This window comes from Sorex fumeus, unplaced genomic scaffold (assembly GCF_029834395.1).
Source record: "Sorex fumeus unplaced genomic scaffold, SorFum_2.1 ptg000037l, whole genome shotgun sequence".
Lineage (NCBI taxonomy): Eukaryota > Metazoa > Chordata > Mammalia > Eulipotyphla > Soricidae > Sorex > Sorex fumeus.
In genome coordinates this window covers 28,939,946-28,960,768 of record NW_026606094.1, presented here as the reverse complement: position 1 = coordinate 28,960,768, position 20,823 = coordinate 28,939,946, and the positions used below count along the sequence as shown (strand labels likewise).

The 20,823-nt window shown below is 39.6% G+C and overlaps 1 protein-coding gene across 1 annotated transcript in view; it reads right to left on the bottom strand.

Moving 5' to 3' along the window:
- CCDC146 (coiled-coil domain containing 146) overlaps positions 1 to 20,823 on the bottom strand; it is a 124,588-nt gene that overhangs the window by 10,150 nt on the left and 93,615 nt on the right. Inside the window, exons 9-14 of the mRNA XM_056118580.1 lie at positions 15,041 to 15,136; positions 13,142 to 13,312; positions 10,971 to 11,059; positions 10,704 to 10,868; positions 8,685 to 8,909; positions 5,253 to 5,481 (exon numbers count right to left, since the gene is read on the bottom strand). Coding sequence (XP_055974555.1) covers positions 5,253 to 5,481; positions 8,685 to 8,909; positions 10,704 to 10,868; positions 10,971 to 11,059; positions 13,142 to 13,312; positions 15,041 to 15,136 — 975 coding nt within the window. The remainder of the gene's footprint in view (positions 1 to 5,252; positions 5,482 to 8,684; positions 8,910 to 10,703; positions 10,869 to 10,970; positions 11,060 to 13,141; positions 13,313 to 15,040; positions 15,137 to 20,823) is intronic.

Sequence of the window (20,823 nt, the reverse complement as noted above, 5' to 3'; positions counted from 1 at the left end):
CAAAGATAAATATATTCATTCTTACCACTATTATTCAACATAATATTATAAGTCCCAGTCACAACAGTTAGATTAAAAAAATAAATTAAAGGGACTCAACTCAGAAAGGAAAGCATATTCAAGAAAATAATGTTGGGAAAACTGGTTAGCCACATGCAAAAAATTAAAATTGGCCCATTGTCTTAATCACACAAAAAAGTTCATTTAAGATGGATGAAAAACCTGATGTTAGACCTGAAACCATAAAATACATCAAGGAAGACAAAGGCAAAATTCTTCAAGTCACTTCAGAGGTATCTCAATTAGTCCATTCTATTAGCAAAGAAAGCAAATACAAATATAGGACTATATCAAATAAATAGCTTCTGTACTTGGAAGGAAACAAAAAGATGACATCTCGGGTAAGAGAAAATATGCACACCACACAATTGACAAAGAACTATATCCAAGCTATATAAAGCACTCACAAAACTCAACAACAAAAAAGAGACAACTCCATTAAAAAATGAGGAGAGAAAATGAATAGACACTTCTCTAAAGAACACATGCAGAAGTCCAAGAGGCATTTGAAAAAGTGTCCATCATGTCTGATTAATGAGGAAATGCAAATCAGAATGACAATATGCTGTCACATCACCCCAGTGAGAACGCTGTGGAAGTTCCTACCAAAAGCCAGTGAAAAACCAAGCAGCCTGCCTGGAGAAATGGGAAAGAACTAATATATTATGCTAGTGGACCCAATGAGCTCAAGCTCCAGTACTGGGTCCAGAACAAAGAATAGAATATCTGATGAGGGTTGGGACATTTGCAGGCAGCTGGCAAGAGAGTACAGAAACAGAAATTCCAAAGCTTGTTATTTTGCAAAGCAGGGTCTGAACCAGCTCAAGGACATGAACACATTTTTCATACATTCCTGGGTAACTAAGGTTACAAAGCAAGACTCTGACTGTCTCAAGGATATCCTGAATATACTCCAAGGTTATGTTGTGTCTCTCAGACTCAGATACCCCATTGGCAGGTTGTGCTCTCTGGCATTAGCTTGCTTGAAGTTAGCCTGTTTGAAATAGGGCAGCAGGCTCTTCTCCTCACCAATTCTACCAAAATGGCTAGCAAGGGATGGGAGGAAGGAAACTTTTTTCACCATTGTTGGATTATAAATGGGCCCAGCTTCAATGGAAAACAGTATGGAAATTTTAAAAAATCTTTTAAAAAAAATAGCGTTACCCTGTGATCCCATGAATCCACTCTTGTTATTTATTCCAAGAACACAAACATATAAAATCGAAAAGGTATACCTTTTTACACCTGTGTTAACTGTGTGTTATTTATGACACCTAAGATATGGAAACCCAAATGTCCAACTACAGATGAGTGAGAAAAGATATTATGGTGAAAATACGCAGTAGTATGCTACTCAACTATAAGAAAAAATAAAATCTTCCTTTTGGTTACAACATAGAACACAGGGTATCATGTTGGCCTAAACTGTCAGAAAGAGAAAGACAAGTACAGGGTTATCTCCACTCACATTGAGTATAAAGCAACAAGCAAGAATAGACAGTAGTCAATGAAAACTAATACTTCAATTATGATAATAGACTGACCTTGCCAAGCAGGAGATAGGGGAAGATAGGAAGAGAATGAGAAAAAAAAACCCTAGGGACAAATGGTGGTGGAGAGATACTGGCACTGTGGTGTTTGTGATAGTGTAATAACATTATATGCCTAATGAATAAATATCAACACTATTTTAAACCATGTGAACTCAATAAAAATGATTTAAAACTTAAAATTTTTTAAAAATTGTATTAACACACCCTCAGCTGTGACTTGTGGTTAAGGAATGTTTTTGTTTATTTATGATTATTATGAGAATGATGCCTGTAAGTGACTATATCAGACAAGTCAGTCTAATAAGTCATACAAGAAAAAGCTGATTTCGGTAATCAGAGATTACTTTGAGAAGCTTTATGCTATGAAACAAGACAAACTCAAAGAAATGGATAAATTCCTGGACTCCAGTAATTTCCCAAAGCTGACCCAAGAAGACTTGGGATACCTGAACAGACCTATCACTATTAAGGAAATTGAAATATTAATCAAAAGTCTCCTGAAAAACAAAAGCTCTGGTCCAGATGGGTTTACTAGTGAATTCTTCCAAACCGTCAAAGAGGACCTACTCCAATCCTGTTCAAGCTGTTCCAAGAAATTGAAGAAATACTTCCAAAGAGTTTCTATGAAGTAAATATCACCCTAATACCAAAAGCAGACAGACACCACAAAAAAAGAGAATTACAGGCCAATATCCCTTATAAATACAGATGCAAAGATCTTCAACAAAATACTACCAAATAGAATCCAAGGACTCATAAAAAAGATCATACACCACAGCCAAGTAGGATTCATCCCAAGGATGCAAGGATGGTTTAATATTTGCAAATCAATCAACATAATACACCATATCAATAAAAGAGCGCGTAGGACCTTTGCCTTGCACGTGGCCGACCTGGGTTCTATCCCCAGCATCCCATATGGTCCCCCAAGCACCGCCAGGAGTAATTCCTGAGGGCAGATCCAGGAATAACCCCTGAGCATCACTGGGTGTGATCCAAAAAAAAGTAAAAAAAAAACCAACAATATATGATCATATCAACAGATGCAGAGAAAGCATTTGACAAGATTCAGCATCCATTTATGATAAAAAAAAACTCAGCAAAATGGTAGTAGAAGGAATTTTCCTCAATATAGCCAAAGCCATCTACCACAAGCCCAACAACAAGCACTATTCTCAATGGGGAAAAAATAAAAGCCTACCCTTTAAGATTGGGAACAAGACAAAGTTGCCCACTCTCACCATTTCTATTCAAGATAGTATTGGAAGTACTTGCCATAGTAGTTAGGCAAGAAAAATATATCAAGGGCATCCAGATAGAAAAGGAAGAAATCATGTTCTCACTGTTTCCAGTTGACGTGATATTGTATTTAGAGAACCCTAAAGCCTCTACCAAGAAGCTCCTAGAAACAATAGGTTTGTATAGTAAAGTGGCAGGTTGCAAAATCAATACCCAAAAGTCCCTGGCTTTCCTATATACAAATAATGAAAAACAAGAAATAGATATTTAAAACCAATACAATTCACAACAGTGCCTCAGGAAATCAAGTACCTTGGAATCAGCTTAACTAAAGAGGTAAAAGACCTATACAAAGAAAACCACAAAACTCTACTTCAAGAAATAAAAGAGGACACTAGGAAATGGAGACATATCTCCTGCTCATGGTTTGGGAAGATTAACATTGTCAAAATGGCAATACTCCTCAAAGCATTATACAGATTCAATGCAGTCCCTATAAGATACAGTTTTAAAGAAATAGACAAAACACTCCTGAAATTCACATAGAACAATAAACCTCTGCAAACAGCTTAAGGCAATCCTTGGGAAAAAAGAAGATGAGTAGCATCACCTTCCCCACTTCAAACTGTACTTCAAAGCAGTAGTAATTAGAACAGCATCATATTGTACTAGAAGCAGACCCTCAGGCCAATGAAAGAGAGTTGAATATTCTGACACTGCCTCTCAAGTATATGATCACTTAATCTTTGATCAAGGAGCAAGAAATGTGAATTGAAGCAAGGAAAGCTTCTTCAACAAGTGGTGCTGGGAAAACTGGACAACTACATGCAAAAGGATGAACTCAGACCTCTCTCTAATGCCAAGCACAAAAGCCAGATGAAAATGTTAATTAAAAACCTCTATATCAGACCTGAATCCATAAGGTACATGGAGGGAAATGTAGGCAGAAACCTCCATGATATTGAAACTAAAACCATATTCAAGAATAAAATGCCACTGACCAAGCAAATGGAAACAATTATAAACAAATGAAATTACATTAAACTAAGAAACTTCTGCATCTCAAAAGAAACAGTGACCAAAGTACAGAAAGAGCCCAGGGAATGGGAAAAATTATTTACCCAATATCCACCAGATAGGGGCTTAATATTCAGGGTAAACAAGACATTGGTAGAATTTTGCAAGGAAAAAAAAAACCTTCCAACCCAATCATAAAATGGGGAGAAGAACTGAGCAGAAACTTCCTCAAAAAAGAAATACAAATGGCCTAAAGGCACATGAAAAAATGCTCTACATGGCTAAGCATAAGGGAGATGCAAATCAAAAACAAAAATAAGATATCATGTTAGACTACAGAAACTGACACACATCAAAAAGAACAAGAACAACCAATGCTGGTGTAGATGCAGGGAGAAAGGGATTCTAATTCATTGTTGGTGGAAAACAATATGGAAATTCTTCCAAAAACTAGAAGTTGAGCTTCCATATGACCCAGCAATACCACTTCTGGGAATATATCCTGGAGATGCAAAAAAAAAAAAAGTAATGACACCTGCACTTGTATTTTTATTGTAGCATTGTTTACAATAGCCAGAATCTGGGGAAAAAAACCAAGTGTACGAGAACAGACAACTGGTTAAAGAAACTTTGGTACACCTACACAATGGTACACTATGCAGCTGTTAGAAAAGATGAAATCATGTAATTTGCATATAAGTGGATGGACATGGAGAGTATTACGTAAGTGAAATGAGCCAGAAGGAAAGGAACAGATATAGAATGACCATACTTATTTGTGGAATATAAAATAACATAATATGGGGCTAACATTCAAAGACAGTAGAAACAAGGAAGGGCCAGGAATATTTCTCCATTGTTGGAAGCCTGCCTCATGAACTGGGGGAAAAGGAGCTGGAATAGAGTAGAGATCGCTAAGTCAGTGATGATTGGGGGGTTGGGGATTGCTTGGGATGGGAGATATGTGTTGAAAGTTGAATATGGACCAAAGATGATGGTCTCTTATTACCTGTTTTGTAAACCATAACACCCAAAAGGAGAGGGAGAGAGTAAGAAGGAATGTGCCTGTCGCAGGGGCAGCGGGTGGGAAGGGGTGGGGATGGCAGGAGGAATACTGGGAACACTGGTATTGGAGAATGTGTTTTTTATGCTGGAACCAAAGCATCTGGATGAGTGATGCTCTGCACTACAAGGAAAATGAGCTTGAGTTGAGTCTGGTGTGCTAGAAAAGGCAGAATATTCTTGATGGGAATGAAATTCTCTCAGAAGCCTGATGCTCAGAGGCAACAGGAGTCACCTGGTTTGACACAACCTACAATCTAATCATGGAAAGAGGAAAGCAAATATTCCTAACAGTGTCTCAGGAGCACTTGAATCTCTCACCTGAGTCTGGAGCACTGTTAAGTCAGCATCCAAGGACTTCTTGACCGGCACTAATTTCTGGGTGACAAGAATCTGTCTCTGCTTCTCAGAAATCTTCAGTTTTAGGAATCGAACCTTCTCATCCAGGACATGTAATTCAATTTCTGCATTGAGCCTCATCTTCTCTTGGATATTTACTTTTTCATAAAAGATGCACACTTCTTCTTCCCGCTCTATCAGCTGAACGCCACTGGGGTCAGAGATAGAGGCAGAGGCTGAGACTGTGTGGAGGCCATTGTCTCCCTAATCGTCATAGTCCCCTCTGGTTTTGGATACAAAATACATATCAACATTGCAAAGTTCTGGGTTACAATTGATGATTACCATTGGTTTTTCTAGGTAAATGCCACACTCTGGAGGTTTTCTGAGGAATGGGGAGAGGGTTGTTGAGGGTTGTATCTGACTCTAGTGCTGGCCATGTGGTTGACTTTGCAAGCCTCAGAGATTTTCTGCGAGTGGGGAATTATGCCATTTCCCAAGCAAGAGCAGAATAAGTTCAGAATCTAATTTTCTGCAGACCCTTTTCCTGGGCCAAGATTGCCACCCAACTTCAGCCAGAAGTACACAGTCTAGAGGCCAAAGAATGTGTTTCTGTAGTGGTTCTGCTCTATGTGACTTGCCAAGTCCATTAGGTTCTTTTATAGTTGAATGTCTCTGATACAAATGTCTCCATAAACAGATGAAATTCTGTCCATTGTCACCATGCCAGGGGCTAGACTCCTCCTTATGAGAAGAATCATGGGGAAGAAACAAAGCAAGAAATCTCTAACTCCAGCCTTGAGAATCTGACCAGGGCCTGGGAGGACACTGCCTATGTGCTTTTGTTTGTGTCCAGAGTCGAGTTAAAGGACTGTCCTCTGGTTCCCTCTGCAAAAAAACATATGCCAGTCCTTTTAAAAAAGTAGTGCTAAAAAAATTAATTAAAAAGTGGTACTCTCTTCGGGGTTGTCCCTAATGCCATGAATCTCCCAGAGAATGTCTTTCATTGTTTCCATTTGCTTCTTTCTCAAACCCTGTGTGCACCTGGTCACTTGGGGACTAATCACTGCTCTATATTTTGTTTAATTTACTTTCACTGGCTCTTCATAATACAGTTTTTTTGACAACAGAAACTAGGAGCAACTGATGTAGGCAGGTAGACAGGAGAAGGCCCTCCCACGGTAACGAAATTCCTGGGAAGTAATAAAAACTAATAGCCCCAAAGTTACAAAGACCACACCTTGTGGACACAGGAGCTAAGGCCTGGTAAAACCACCTGGCACAAACAGACCCAGAGAAGGCCAGACCCCCCTCCAGAAGAAGCTCTAGCAGAGGAAAGGACAAAGAACCATCAACCACTCCCAACTCTACCCCCTTGGCAACCACCCTAGCAAAGAGCTCTTACCTAGGTAAAAGCCTCAAGTGGAGCAGCTTGGGAAACCTCCTATAAAAGCCACCTTGAACAAAGGAAGCATGTTCATATGCTGCCTGAGCCCATATGCTGCTTGTGTCTATGTGGCCAAACACATGTCACCCAAATCTCCGCTCTTAAGATATGTACTCTCCCTCCCTCTCTTCCTCTCTCTCTCTCCCTCCCTTCCTCCCTCGATCCTTTCCCTGACTCCCTCCTTCTCTCTCCCCCCTCTCTCTCTCTCTCTCTCTCTCTCTCTCTCTCTCTCTCTCTCTCTCCCCCTCTCTCTCCCCCCCACCATCTCTTGTGTCCCTCCTCCACTTCCTCAAAAGCCTACAAATAAAATCAATGCTGTCTACTCCTGAAAGTCTTTTATGAAACCTGAGTGCCCGAGAACAGATGACTGGTTAAAGAAACTTTGGTACATTTACACAATGGAGTACTGTGTAGCTGTTAGAAAAGATGAAGTCATGAAATTTATATACAAGTGGTACAATATGGAAAGTATCATGCTAAGCGAAATGAGTCAGAAAGAGCAGGATAGACATAGAAAGATTGCATTCATCTGGGGAACATAAAGTAACAAAATAGGAGACTAACACCCAAGAGTGGCCGGGATTAGTACCAGAAGGTTAGCTCCATGGCTTGGAGGCCAGCCACACATGCTAGGGGAAAAGGGAGCTCAGATAGAGAAGGGAGCACCAAATAAAGGGTATTGGGAGGATCCTCCCAGGATGGGAGAAGCATGCTGAACGTAGACTATAGACCAAACATGATTGCCACCCATTGCCTATTTTGCAAACCACAACACCCAATAGGAGAGAGAGTAATAGGGAATGCCCTGCCACAGAGGCAGGGTGGGATGAGGGGGATGGGGAATGGGAGGGATACTGGGATCCGTGGTGATGGGAAATGGGCACTGGTGGAGGGAGGGGTATTTGATCATTGTAAAATTGAAACCCAAGCACAAAAATTTCAAGTCTACAACTGTACCTCATGGTGTCTCACTAATAAAAATTAAAATAAAAAAATAAATAAAACATAATAGTTGGGGAAAAAAAAAGAAAATCTTTTCTGTGGGCAGGACAAAGACCTGGAAGCTCTGGGTAAGGTCTACAACTGACTTTATTTTCCTGTAAAGAGCAATTCCTCAATCCAGCCTGAGTCCACAGCTCCCTGAGAAATTGGGTAGTGGGGATTAACTCCCATGCCTGGAAGACCAAGTGAATGTCAAGTGTGGCTTGACGGCCATATAGTGGGGTTGGGGGCTCTGACCTGTGTCATGCAGGGGATTTTATCAGTCCTAGCTTTCCTAGCTGGTTGAGAGGTGGTAAAGGTGGATCGGGAAAAAGTGACAGTCTCTCTCCTCTCCACTTCATATAAGCCACCTATGAGGGCCTTCACAACACCACCACGTTTTAATACCTTTAGGGCCAAGAACTCTACAGAATAACATACAATCAAGGTTTGGCAGGAAGAAAAAACTGCTTTCAGGTTGTAATTACTATAAGGCTCTAACTTTAAGATCTCTCAGATGAATGACATAATTGTAACTGGAAAGACATTATTCCTAAAGATCTTACTTGCTTAGAAAATGAACTGAGAGAATTGCTTAACAAATGTCACAGTAAAACAAAATCTGTCTTAAAAACAGATACGATGATCCAAAGACTGATTAATACTGAAAGAACAGGATGGTACCAGAAGTATCCTAAATGATAATCTGGAAAAGGAGTTTGATTCTGCAGACAGCAATTTCCCAAATGGAAATTTCCTAAGGTGGCAGACAGCCACTTTAGAGGTGGCTCTCTAAGGCAGAGTTTCTTATTTTCAAGCAAAACATGTAATCAGCACCCTGATACTCCCTTGTCAAAGGTTCTGGAACCAGTTATAAATGTCCTTCTCCATACACTGTTACGTCTACAGAGAAAAAGGGGCACAATTTCTAAAGAGGATCACTGGGTACACTGCCTTCATGTTAAGTACCCCCCTTTCTTGTTTACCTTTCATTTCTATGATGAACAGCTTTTTCATACTTTTTGCGCAGCTGTACCATCTCCTCTTCAATCATTGTGATCATACTGGCAAGGCTGTCAATGTTACTCAACTGGGCCTCTTTCCTTTCTTTCATTTCCTGAAGTTTGGCCACAACTTTGCACACGTCATTCTGCATGCTCTGTCTGATGGTCATATTGTTGGCATATTTTAACATGGAATTTTGCAGCTTTCTTTAAAAAATAATGGGAGACTTATGCTTTTGTTTGTTATTTTTAAAAATAGTGAAGACCTGGGAAACATAAGCAGCAACAAAGAAGCTCTGGCTTTAGTATGTCCCTTGCAATGACAGTATTGGTAGTTAGGACAACCTTCATCATGACACCCTACGGAAATTTCTGTGATCTACCTGAAACTGAATCATAAGTTACTGTGTAACTGTGATCCATGGTAATCAGCTAAAAAGAGTATTGTTTTGTTTTGTTTTGTTTTTAAAGAGAAATGTCTGTAATCTTCCCACATCTCATATTCTATTTTCATCCATACAAGAACATCATCCATTGAGACCATAGTCTTTGCTGCCCTACTTTATCAAATCAAGAGACAGTAGCAACTGTTTAATTGCCCTGCTATTCTCAGAGACCAAGTTCTCTTTGTTTTGTTTAATTTGGGGGAAACACCCAGCGATGCTCAGGGGTTACTCCTGGTGGTGCTTGTGGGACCATATGGGATGCCAGGGATTGAATTTGGGTCAGCAGCATGCAAGAAAAGTGCCCTACTCGTGTTTCACTATTGTATGGCTGAATCTCAAACATAAAAGTTTTGTAACTCTATCTCACTGTGATACAATTTTTTTAAAAAAATATTGTGGAATTCATGCTCAATTCAATCAGCTTAATCACTTACTGAACAAATAGCAGTACTCCTACATTATTAAAAAAAAGAAGAAGAAAAGTGCCCTACTCACTCTACTATCACTCTGGCCCCCAAACCAAATTCTTCTAAGGCCAAAGAGAGTCATAGCTTATACTATTGCTTATACTACGTATAGTATCAGAGTAAATCCTGAATGAAAGCCAGGCCTCTATAAAAGATATTCTATTTCCATGTGAGATGAGGACTTGATTAAGAAATCAAGTTTTCCTTTCACATCAATTCCTCCTCCTGCTACCTCTAACCCTCTTTTCTCTCCAAACCTCATCCCCCCGCCCGTAGGATGTCATTTTGCAATATTTTAAAACTTTATTTTAATTTAAATTATTTATGATACCTATATAAAAGGAAACTGGAAAATAATAGCCATCAGAAAAAATCCAGACCCTCTAGCTTTAGTACATGATGGACTACATAGATAAGGAAGATAAGAAAGAGGCCAACAACTCTTGTAAAGAGTGGCTAAAAACAACCACTTGTGGACCACATCTGAAAATTTTTACAGGGGTTAACTTATTCAATTAGAAAGTCCTACCCAGTAAGAACTATTGGTATGGGTAAGGACAGTGAAACTAAAGAAGTAGTTTGTCCAAGGCCACAATCCTGGTAAATAGCAGGGGTGGGATTTGAGTGTAGAAAGTCATCTCCTCTGGTCCCCGTGCTTGACTCCCCAAATCAGAGCATATTTATCTCTTCAAATATATAACCAGGTGTTGCTATTTAATAAACATTTGTCTCTAACTTTCAATAAAAATAATGAACTCAACGATTATATTTATATTTTTATGAATTTTATTTATATTTTTATTGGGTAAGTAAAAAGCAACATAGTAAGCATGGTTGTATATTTTAATCTTTTGTTCACTTAAAATATCAAAGCATAAGGAATCACATCAGCATAAAAAATCAAAGCATAAGGAATCACATCCAGATGTTTAGGTTATATCTGAAAAGTCAGGAGTTTGGCAAAGTACTTCTCTAGTTTGTAAAAGATGATAATTTTTTTTATTTTGTTGTCTCCAAGATATTTAAGAGTTCAGTGAGTCAGAGTCAGAAGATAAACCTTTGAAAGGGTGATAGAAAGGATAACTTACCTTTCCTGTGTAATTGCACTGTTTCTTAAAATTTCCAATTCATTTTGTGACATTTTATACCTTTCTCTAATTTCATTTGCTTTCTGGTGAACTCGTTGAAGCGACTTAACAAACTTATTTCTTTCATTCCGAACAGTGTCATACAGTTTAGCAAACTCTTTGAGTCTGTGAAAACACAGGCATTTTTAAAACCTGTGCAATTAAAACCGTTTCCCTCCTCCCTCCCTCACACCTCACTAGATAAGTCATCACGCAATTTTTTTTTACCTCCGATAAATTTCATGCTTTCTCTTCTTGTATACACTGATTTCAAGATTTTTTGCTTTGATATCCTTAATACTACTCCCATGTTTTTGCTGAAATGTAAAAAATGATGTGTGACATTTTTTAAAAGTCTGCTATTTGTTGGAACATTATATCACTGTAACCCAATCATGCACAATTTCGTAACTGTGTTTATTCAAATAAATAAAAATGTAAAAGCCCATCACCACCAACATAAGTATTGTCTTCCTCATTTTATCTCATTGCTATGCAAGAAGAAAAAATGTACTCTGCTAACTGGCTTGCATAGACCAGTGGGGAGGATAGGGAGGGAGAACAGAAAACGGAAAATGACCTGATCTGCTAAATTGCCTAACCCTGGGGCTAAAGGGATAAACAATGAATAGAGAGAGTTAAGGAGGCAGGTGGGAAAAGCCTGTGCAGCTTTATTTGAGGGAATCTCTGCACATGGATATTTTAAAAATCAAGTCATAGTTATAAAATCCCTGACATATGCTGAGTGTTTTCCAAATGTAAAGTAACTTGATCCTTTCTTTAGGATGTTTTCCAAATGTAAAGTAACTTGATCCTTTCTTTAGGATAAGAAACATATTACTCTGGCAATATATAAGCTCATTAATGGCCATGACCCAGAGACTCACAAATAAATCTCGGAAGAGAATCACAAACTGCAGAGACACCTCCAGACCCCAAAATCACCATCCAATTTAAAATTTAACTCCAGCTCTATCACCCTATTTAAATTTCAGAATTCATGGAGAGAGATCTCATTCTCTAAGCCACGGATGCCACTGATATACCAGGAGTAGCACAACACATTTGATGGGGTATAAAGTAGAAGACAACCGATCTTGATAAATAAATATATTTACTCAAAGGAAAAATTTTTGATAATTTTTTAGCAGATTATTCATAACAAGCAATACAAAATAAATTATTTAGGATCTGTCTTTGGGGTATGCTTGGGTAGTGGTGGTAAAATCCGAAACAATAGTGGTGTAAAGGTGTAATGGTGGTGGGCTTGGTGTTGGAATAGTTAATGTAATAAATTATTGTCAACAATTTTATAAAAATAAAAAATTACAAAAACATTTAAAAATCATATTAAATATTTGACGAGAGAAGCCAGAGGAAATAGTTTTTTTTCCTGTCTTCTCTCAAGGACTGTGAGAGAAAAACTCATTCAGCATAAGTCATTAGAAATAAGTAGGCATCAAGAATATAAAAACAGGGACCAGAGTGATAGGTCAGTTGGTAGGGAGCTTGCCTTACATGCAACTGACCTACCCAGGTAATTGCCAGCACTCCGTAGCACTGTAGCACTGTCCTCCTGTTGTTCATCAATTTTCTCGAGCGGGCACCAGTAACGTCTCCATTGTGAGACTTGTTACTGTTTTTGGCATATCAAATATGCCACGGGAAGCTTGCCAGGCTACAATGAACATAGGTATGACTATATACTTTCCATTAATGTTTTTGTTTTTTGAGGGGAGATGTTAAGGAATGATATAACTGGATTGTTTGGGGGCCTACTCCTCCCTTTTCAGAAAAACAAAAAAGTACTCAGTGATACAGATTCCCTGGAAACCTATCTCCTTTAAGCTAACAAAAAGTGTCCCTAATTGATCTGAGGGGACTACTGCCCCCCTGGATAATTCCATGACCCACTGTGGGAGCTCTTGGGCAAGCTGTTAGATCAAAAACTTTTCCCACGCATGACTCCCTTCCACTGAAGATCTCCAGAGGGGAGATGTGTGCCAAAACATCTTGGATTCATAGTGTGGTTGATAATCATATTGGATGGCTCCTACAGTTTAAGGAGTGAGGTCCTAGACAAATCAGAGTGTGATGAGAGATGGTCAGACGCAGACGACATGTGGCCAGGGCACATTGACAGCCTCATCAATTTAGAATTTAGAATAAGGTGCTTTCATTATTTCTCCCAAATTGCCCCGACTCAGTTTTTGCTCTTGTACTGGATCCTAGTGCTCTTCCCTTGTAAATTGCTGAATCTTGGGATGATGGGTCAGGGAACTGCCATATTTGCCAGAACTTGAAGGAGACTTACAGAGATGGCTCTCCGTGAGCACTGTGTTAGGTGAAGCCACTCAGAGCTCTCGAGTAAGTAACGGAGGCTACAAGCATGCAGTTACCTGAGCTTTCAAGTAGTCCTTGGACTTTTGTTCCTTCTCTTCGAGTTTGATTTGAGTCATACGGATGAGGTTGAAGATCAGATCTCGTATATGTTCTTGCTCCTTTAAAAGCTGGTTTTCCTCTGAAATTTGCTTTTCTACCACCTTAGATTCAGCTTCAGAGAAGACTTTCTTTTGAAAGGCACACAATCATTTATTTATTGAAAAGAATGTATTCAAGTTAGTAACTTAGACTACATTTTAATTTTCTTCTTATAACTTATTTTTGTAAATCATAAAACAAAGTGAGTATCTTGACTCCAAGCATTATTTTTATTATATAAAATAATGCATAATAGCTGTTAGGGAAAATGAAGTCATGAAATTCACTTATAAATGGGTGGACATGTAGACTATCATGCTGGGTGAAAAGAATCAGAAGGAGAGGGACAGACTTAGAAGGGTTGGGTTCATTTGTGGAATATCAAAAACATAGTATGAGGTTAATACTCAAAGATAGTTAGAAACAAGGGCCAGGAAGATTATTCCATGGTTGGAAACCTGCTTCAGGTTCAGGGGAAGAAGAGAGAAGGGACCACTATGACAAAGATAGTTGGAAATGACCACTCTGGATAAGAAATGTGTGCTGAAAGTATGTAAAGGAACAGAAATGATAACCTCTCAGTATCTGTTGCAAACCATAATGCCAAAAGGAGGGGTGGGAGGAAGGAAGGGAGAGAGAGAAAAGGAGAGAGAGAAACAGAGAAAGAGAGAGAGAGAAAGAGAAAGAGAGGTGTTTGCCATAGAGGCAGGCTGGGGGTGGTGGTGGGAGAGAAACTGGGGACATTGGTAGTGGGAAATGTACACTGGTGGAGGGATGGGTGTTGGAACATTATATGACTAACACCTGATCATGAACAGCTTTGTTGCTGTGTATCTCACGGTGATACAATTTTAAAAAAGTAAAAAAAGAACATGTGAAAAACACATAATCTGCTGAATATGATAAAACTTTTTCATATTCAGACCATATTTTCTTTTCAAGAACTGTTAAAGAGTCAAAAAAGCATGTTTAAAAATATTTTGCCAATGGTTGACTAAGTAAAACATGTAGACATTGTAAAATACTTGTTATTTAATATAACTATCAGTGCTATTGTCTATCTTCATATTTATGTTACAGTTTCTTCTTTATTTTGCCTATTCTGTTTAGCATGAAACTGGGGTCAGCTGTGTGCAAGGAGGGACAACTTCCCACTGTACTATCTCTTAGGCCCCTAGGACCTATCAGGGCAAAAATAAAACAAATTCCGTTTAAGTAACTAGTGGCCTCTCAGGTTCCTCTCCTGACATAGTAAAAAACCAGCAGTTTAGTCCCCCTGGGCTGACTCCAGCAAGCCTCCTCAGCTGTAGATCCTGCCTAAGTCACTATTCTGGGAGGAAGGTGCTAAACATTCCCAGCAGATGCACCACCTCTGAAAACTCGGTAGCAACTTCTGAGCTTAAAGGTTTGGATTTCTCTCCAAATTATTTCTGTAACTGCTTGTCTTGAATAAAACTGCCTTTCAAAGTTTAACCTGGTCATAAGCTTCTTTCTTATGCTGGACAGGAACCCACTAACTGGGAGATTGCTAAATTTCTGACCTAACTGATGATCCCATTTATTTTCAAATCTCTTGAGTTTGTATAATTTTTGTTCCTTTACATACTTTCAGCACACATTTCTTATTCAAATACATCCTTTTCTCTTCAAGTTTAATGTGGTGCTGCAGTGGACTTTGAGAAATCAACCCACATTTAGTAGAAAGATATTTTATTCAATGACTGTTTTCTCCATGAAGTTTTATAGAGCACATTTAAAAACAATGATTTTTGGGTTCATCATTCTTAGACAAAAGTTTAAATGAGTTGATATTAAACCTGTTGGATGAAATTCCTCCTTGCTGCTTCGACTTCTTTACGGAGTTCTCTTCTTCTATCAGAGACTATCGAATCATCTTTAGGGATAGCTTCCAACTGGACAAAAAAATCAAAATCAGCCATTTATATAAGAAAGAAATCCTTCATACCATATTGTCACCTCTGCCACATACCTTTTGAAAATAGTGAGCAAATTAAGTCTTAATAAGAACTATCTACTTAGGCTGAATATCTTCATAAAGCCATGGAAAACTGGAATAGGAGGAAATACCAAAAATTTATAAATTACCAGCTTTAAACCATCCAAATCTTTTTCATCTGGGAATAAAACAAATATTAATCATCAGCTGCTAATATTAGAAGGCATTGGCTATATGTCATGTAAGGTCCTAATTCCTGATATGCATGATCTTATTTAATCCTCATAATAACTCCACACAATGATGATTGATATTACCTCCAATTGTAATAAAGAGGAGAAGGAGGAGTAAAGACTTTAAACAGCTTGTCTCAAGGGTGCAGACTCTGATGCAGGTAGAATCAAAACTCATGATCTTAATTTTACTTTCTCTCTAACTCATAACTCAACAACAGGTATAGTCAAATGATATTTATTACATTTTTAATTTGAAATAATTTATTTTATAAATTAATATGAATTTGAATTAACTTAAAATTGGAACTAATTTGTAGTGTCTAGAAAGCAAATAATAGGGTTTATTTATTAACAATAGAATTATTATTCTTATATAATAGTTGGATGGTAAGGTGGAAAGTTATTACAAAGAGAAAATTCCCCTAACTTTTTGTGGGGAAGGGGTTGGGTTTTGGGCCACATGTCTGTGCTCAGGGCTTGCTCCTGGCACTGTACTCAGGGATCTCTCCTGGTGTCTCAGGGGACCATGTGGATGCCAAGGATAGAACCCAGATTGACTGAATGCAAGGCAAATTCTTTACCTCCTGTATTATTGCTGTGGTCTTCCTTAACTATTTTTTGCTGATACCTAAAATGTCCGGCTGGAGTGATAGCACAGCGGGTAGGGCATTTGCCTTGCATGTGGCTGACCCAGGTTCGATTTCTCTATCCCTTTCCGAGAGCCCAGCAAGCTACTGAGAGTATTCTGTTTGCATGGCAGAGCCTGGCAAGCTCCCCTTAGCGTATTTGATATGTCAAAAATAGTAACAACAAGTCTCACGATGGAGATGTTACTGGTGCCTGCTCGAGCAAATTGATGAACAACGGGAGGATAGTGTTACAGTGCTACCTAAAATGTCACCAATATTTATATAGCATTGGCTTGCACTCTGACCTCTGGTAAGGTATTTCAGGGAGGCTGCAACATCTCAATATTTAAGCCTCTTCATCTTTGTCTTTGTGGCCCTGTTAGGAATGAGCTTGTCATACCCTTCATGATGAAGAAAAGAGCAGCAAGCAGGGCAGTCGATGGGTAGAAGTCCTACACAAGAATACGGAAGGGTTTCCTAGGGATTTAACAGTGTAACTGATCTCAGTTTCCAGTTAAATGTTTATTCTAGGAACACATGACATAACTCCAATCTGCTGAGGTTCACTTTTGACTAAAAGAGCACATACTTCTAAGGCTTAGTGCCTTCTATGTTGAAGAATAGCTAAAATTTTGCCCTGGGAGGGGAAAATCAGAATGTTTAATGATTCAAAGTTCCCTTCACACAGGATTATTCTGAGGATGGTATTATGCTTTCAAAGTAACAAAATGTGTGTGCATGGACACCTAGCATCCATGAACCAGAGCATCTCAATAGTAGGTCTATACCCCTCAGCCACCTAGTCCTGCTATTTCTCCTGTGGCCTCTCTTATGAACAGAACTACAGCTCCATTGTTCATAGCTGCAATATATCTGGGTATCCTCTGATACCTTTGCAGCTAAGAGTGATCTTTTCATCCAGGAAAGATCTGTGAAATATAAGTGGTTATCTGCTCAATAAGTCTTTTGGGAAAGGTCTTTCCTATTACAAAGACAGTGGCATCAAAGCCAGTTTCTCATTGTGTGATATTTAGTTTAAGAATAGTGGCTGTTGCTGTTCACAGTAGCCAGAATTTGGAAACAACCTGAGTGCCCGAGAACGATTACTAGTTAGAGAAATTTTGGTACATCTATACAATGGAATACTATACAGCTGTTAGGAAAGATGAAGTCATAAAATTTGCTTATATGTGGATGGACATGGAGAGTATCATGCTAAGTGAAATGAATCAGAAAGAGAGGGACAGACAGAATGAATGCACAATTTCTGGAATGTAAGATAACATAATATAAGACTGACACCCAAAGATAGTAGAGACAAGGGCCAGGAAGATTGCTCCATGGTTGGAAGTCTGTCTCATGAGCTGGGGAAGAAGGCAGCTGGAATAGAGAAGGGATCACTAAGTCAATGATGGTTGGAGAGATTGCTCGGGATGGAAGATGTGTGCTGAGAGTAGACTAAGGACCAAACTTGATGGCCTCTCACTATCTGTATTGCAAACTATAATGCCCAAAAGTAGAGACAGCATAAAAAGGAAGTTTTCTGCCATAGAGGCAGGGGGTGGGGGTGGCATGAGGGATACTAGGGATATTGGTGGTGGAAAATGTGCATTGGTAGAGGGATGGGTGCTTGATCATTTTATGACTGAAACTTGATCATGAAAACTTTGTATGTATCTCATGGTGATTCAATAAGAAAAAAAAAGACTAGTGGCTGTCTTGTGACCCTAGAGGGAAAAAAATGGGGAAGGAGGTCAGGGAAAAGAAGTACAGGGCTATGGCTCACACTACCCTGGGTGTGTACCTAGCAGCACCACAAAGGCTACGAGCTCGATGCCCTGCACTGCTCCACATCACTCTCAGTGGCATTGCCCTGTGAAACACAGAGGCAGAGCGAGTGACAGTCTCCAACATACCACTGCTAAGTTTGTGTGCACCCCACAAGGGTGCGAGCCCAGACACTGTAACCAAATGAGGGAAAAAACTAAGAAGGTCATGGAGTTCTCACTATGTGAAACTGCCCAGGGAGCCAAACCCTGGACTTTGTATCATGTGAATAAAACAGCTTCCTAGTGAATGAATAAAGACACTGTAATTGGGTGACCGTTACTTCCTAGAGCCAAATTGTAAGCCGATAAGACTTTCTTTTTCTTCCTTGGAACTATGTGTGTAATGGTTTTGTGTCACACCCAACAGTGTTCAGGAGTGACCTCTGAAGTTACTCATCTGTGCTGTGGGGTTTTCGAAGGGTGGGGGGTGAAATTAAGGCAAGTGCCTTAGTGCTCTGTACTTTATCTTCAGCCTTATGATATAACTCTCAGAAGGAAACCTTACTGAGGTGATCTGAAAAATGGATTAGAATTAGCACAAAGTTTTCACTAAGTCTATGTGCGGGGGAAGTTTATTAACTATATCAAAGTTCTAATTACGTTCTAATACTGAGCTCATGTAATTTATATTTATGAGCCTCAGGGTGTATTAGAGTGTATGTATCAGCAGATTAGGCAAGTTAATTTACTTAAGAGCTTTATTTTTTTGTAGAGTGACATTATATTCTTAAAAAAACATACTGGGTCAAGGGAGAGAGATCAAATGATGTGCAAAGCCCTGGCACCACCAAGCTCCCCAAACACTACCTGGGTTAAAGACCAGATCGCTCTCAAGCACCAGACAAGAGCACTGAGCTGCCAGACCCGATCTACTGGGCCGAGCATTGGCAGAACTGGCCTTAGGTCCCATGACACTGCTAAATGTAGCACTTGTTAAACTTGTTTTTAATATAGCCCACTATAAAACAAGTGTGTAAAGTAAGAAATTAAACATCTTTTGCTCTGTCATTATGCCAAATTCTATTCTAGGAACCACTGCTGATAGATTGGTGTTTCCAAACTTCCAAGACATTTTGTCGTTGTGATTTTGTTTTGTTTTGTTCCTTTGGGGCCCCTCATGTGGTGCAAAGATCAGAGGTGGGAGTGATGAGAGCGCCGATGATTCTTGGCCAATCTGGCAACAGTTGAATACAAGGGGCTAAAGATGCTTTGTCTCAGGCCCTGTGCTGTTGTGGATTTACAAGGCACCTGAGTGGTGCTGGGGGGCCTCCAGGGCTCTATTTAGGGTGATGGTGATTGATCTTTAGAGGCACTCCTGGATATGATTGGGGACCAAGTGGTGCCAGTTCCGGACATTAAAGTTGGTCAGACACGAAGAGGCATGCGCCTTAACCACTGTATCATCTCCAAGTCCCTGTTTGTTTTGATTTTGGTTTGGGGTCCATACCCAGAGGTTCCCAGATGCTACTCTCAACAGTGTGGGGGGGCATGAAGTACCAGGGATTGAACCAAGGGATCCTTCCTGCAAAGTTCCCTCCTACTGCAGACCTTTGAGCCATTTCCCAAGCCCCTTTCAGACATCTTAAACTCATAAACATTAGTAACATTTGTGCTGACATTAGTAACTTGAACACAAGTAATTAAACATTAATTCTGTTGTTGTAAATATCCCGATTATTTGATACCATTGAACTACACTCTTCCAGGTTTTGATGTTTTTCCTTCCTTTCAAATCCAAAATATTTCAAACTCTCATGAAGTTTGGCTTGATGCTCTGGGGGAGTCTCTGTCCAGTCAAAGGCCAGAGGAGAACCAGACATCTGTCTCCAGGGAGAAATAAATGCTGGAGAAGAGGCAGAGCCCTCCATGCTCGCCTTTTTCTTGTTGCTTTTTGGATCATGTAAAAGTTCTAGATGTTTGCTCAGCCTGACCCACTTTACTTCCAGCACTGCCCAGCCACTGCAGGACTAAAGCTGGGCTCACTAGAAGTCATGAACTCAAAGCGGGAATTAGTCTCTCATTGAAATTACTTGGACAAAAAATAGACTTTTCTTGAAATAAAATAAGTGAGGAGGATTTTAATGTCTTTCTTATGCCAGTTTTACATTCTCCAGTACTATTTTGTGAACTTGATAGCCCAAAGTGTCCTAATATGGGTGGATGGCTGTGGGCACTTTGTGGTGTTGAGATGTGGTAATAACTTAAACTAATACATCTTATTTATTTATTTTGTCTTGGGGTCACTCCCAGCAGTGCTCAGGGTTTACCTCTGCTTCTGTACTCAGGAATCACTCTTGGAGCAAGTGGGATGCTGGGGATTGAACCTGGGTAGGCTGTGTGCAAAGAAAGTGTTCCACTCACTGTACTATTGCTCCAGCTTCACCAGTGCACTTCTAAAGCCTTTGCTTATCAAACATTAATGACTTCTGAGCATTCAACTACAATGTCCTCTTTGATCAAAGGCCATTGCTAATATATTTTGCAGCCAGAGAATCTCGTCATCAGACACCATCCAGATCACATGTCCTTCTCTCCCAGAATGGAGCAACATGACGCTTGCCGTAACCATGCTTCCGGGCCCCACACCAGGCTGTTTTACTCAGAGCACACAAGAGGAGAGCAGTTGAGACCCCTCCCCAGAACAAGAGACTCAACCCCAGCAGCCAAAAAACTCCAGAACCCAACTGCCACCCCGCTCATGGCCGTTCTCCACACGCATGGGCCGAGCCTCACCCACAAGTGAACTTTTCCCTGGACTGCGCTGCCACAAATTCGGTTGTGCAACACTTCATAAGACACACTCTACCCATAGTCCAAGAGTACTTCACAACATTTTATGGGATTCAATGAAGGAGACAACCAACCTGGGAGGAAAATATTAAATTATTTCAGTTCTGCTTTGAGGCAGGGATTGGGGTTCGGGATGGAAACTCCTGAAATATGGTGGTG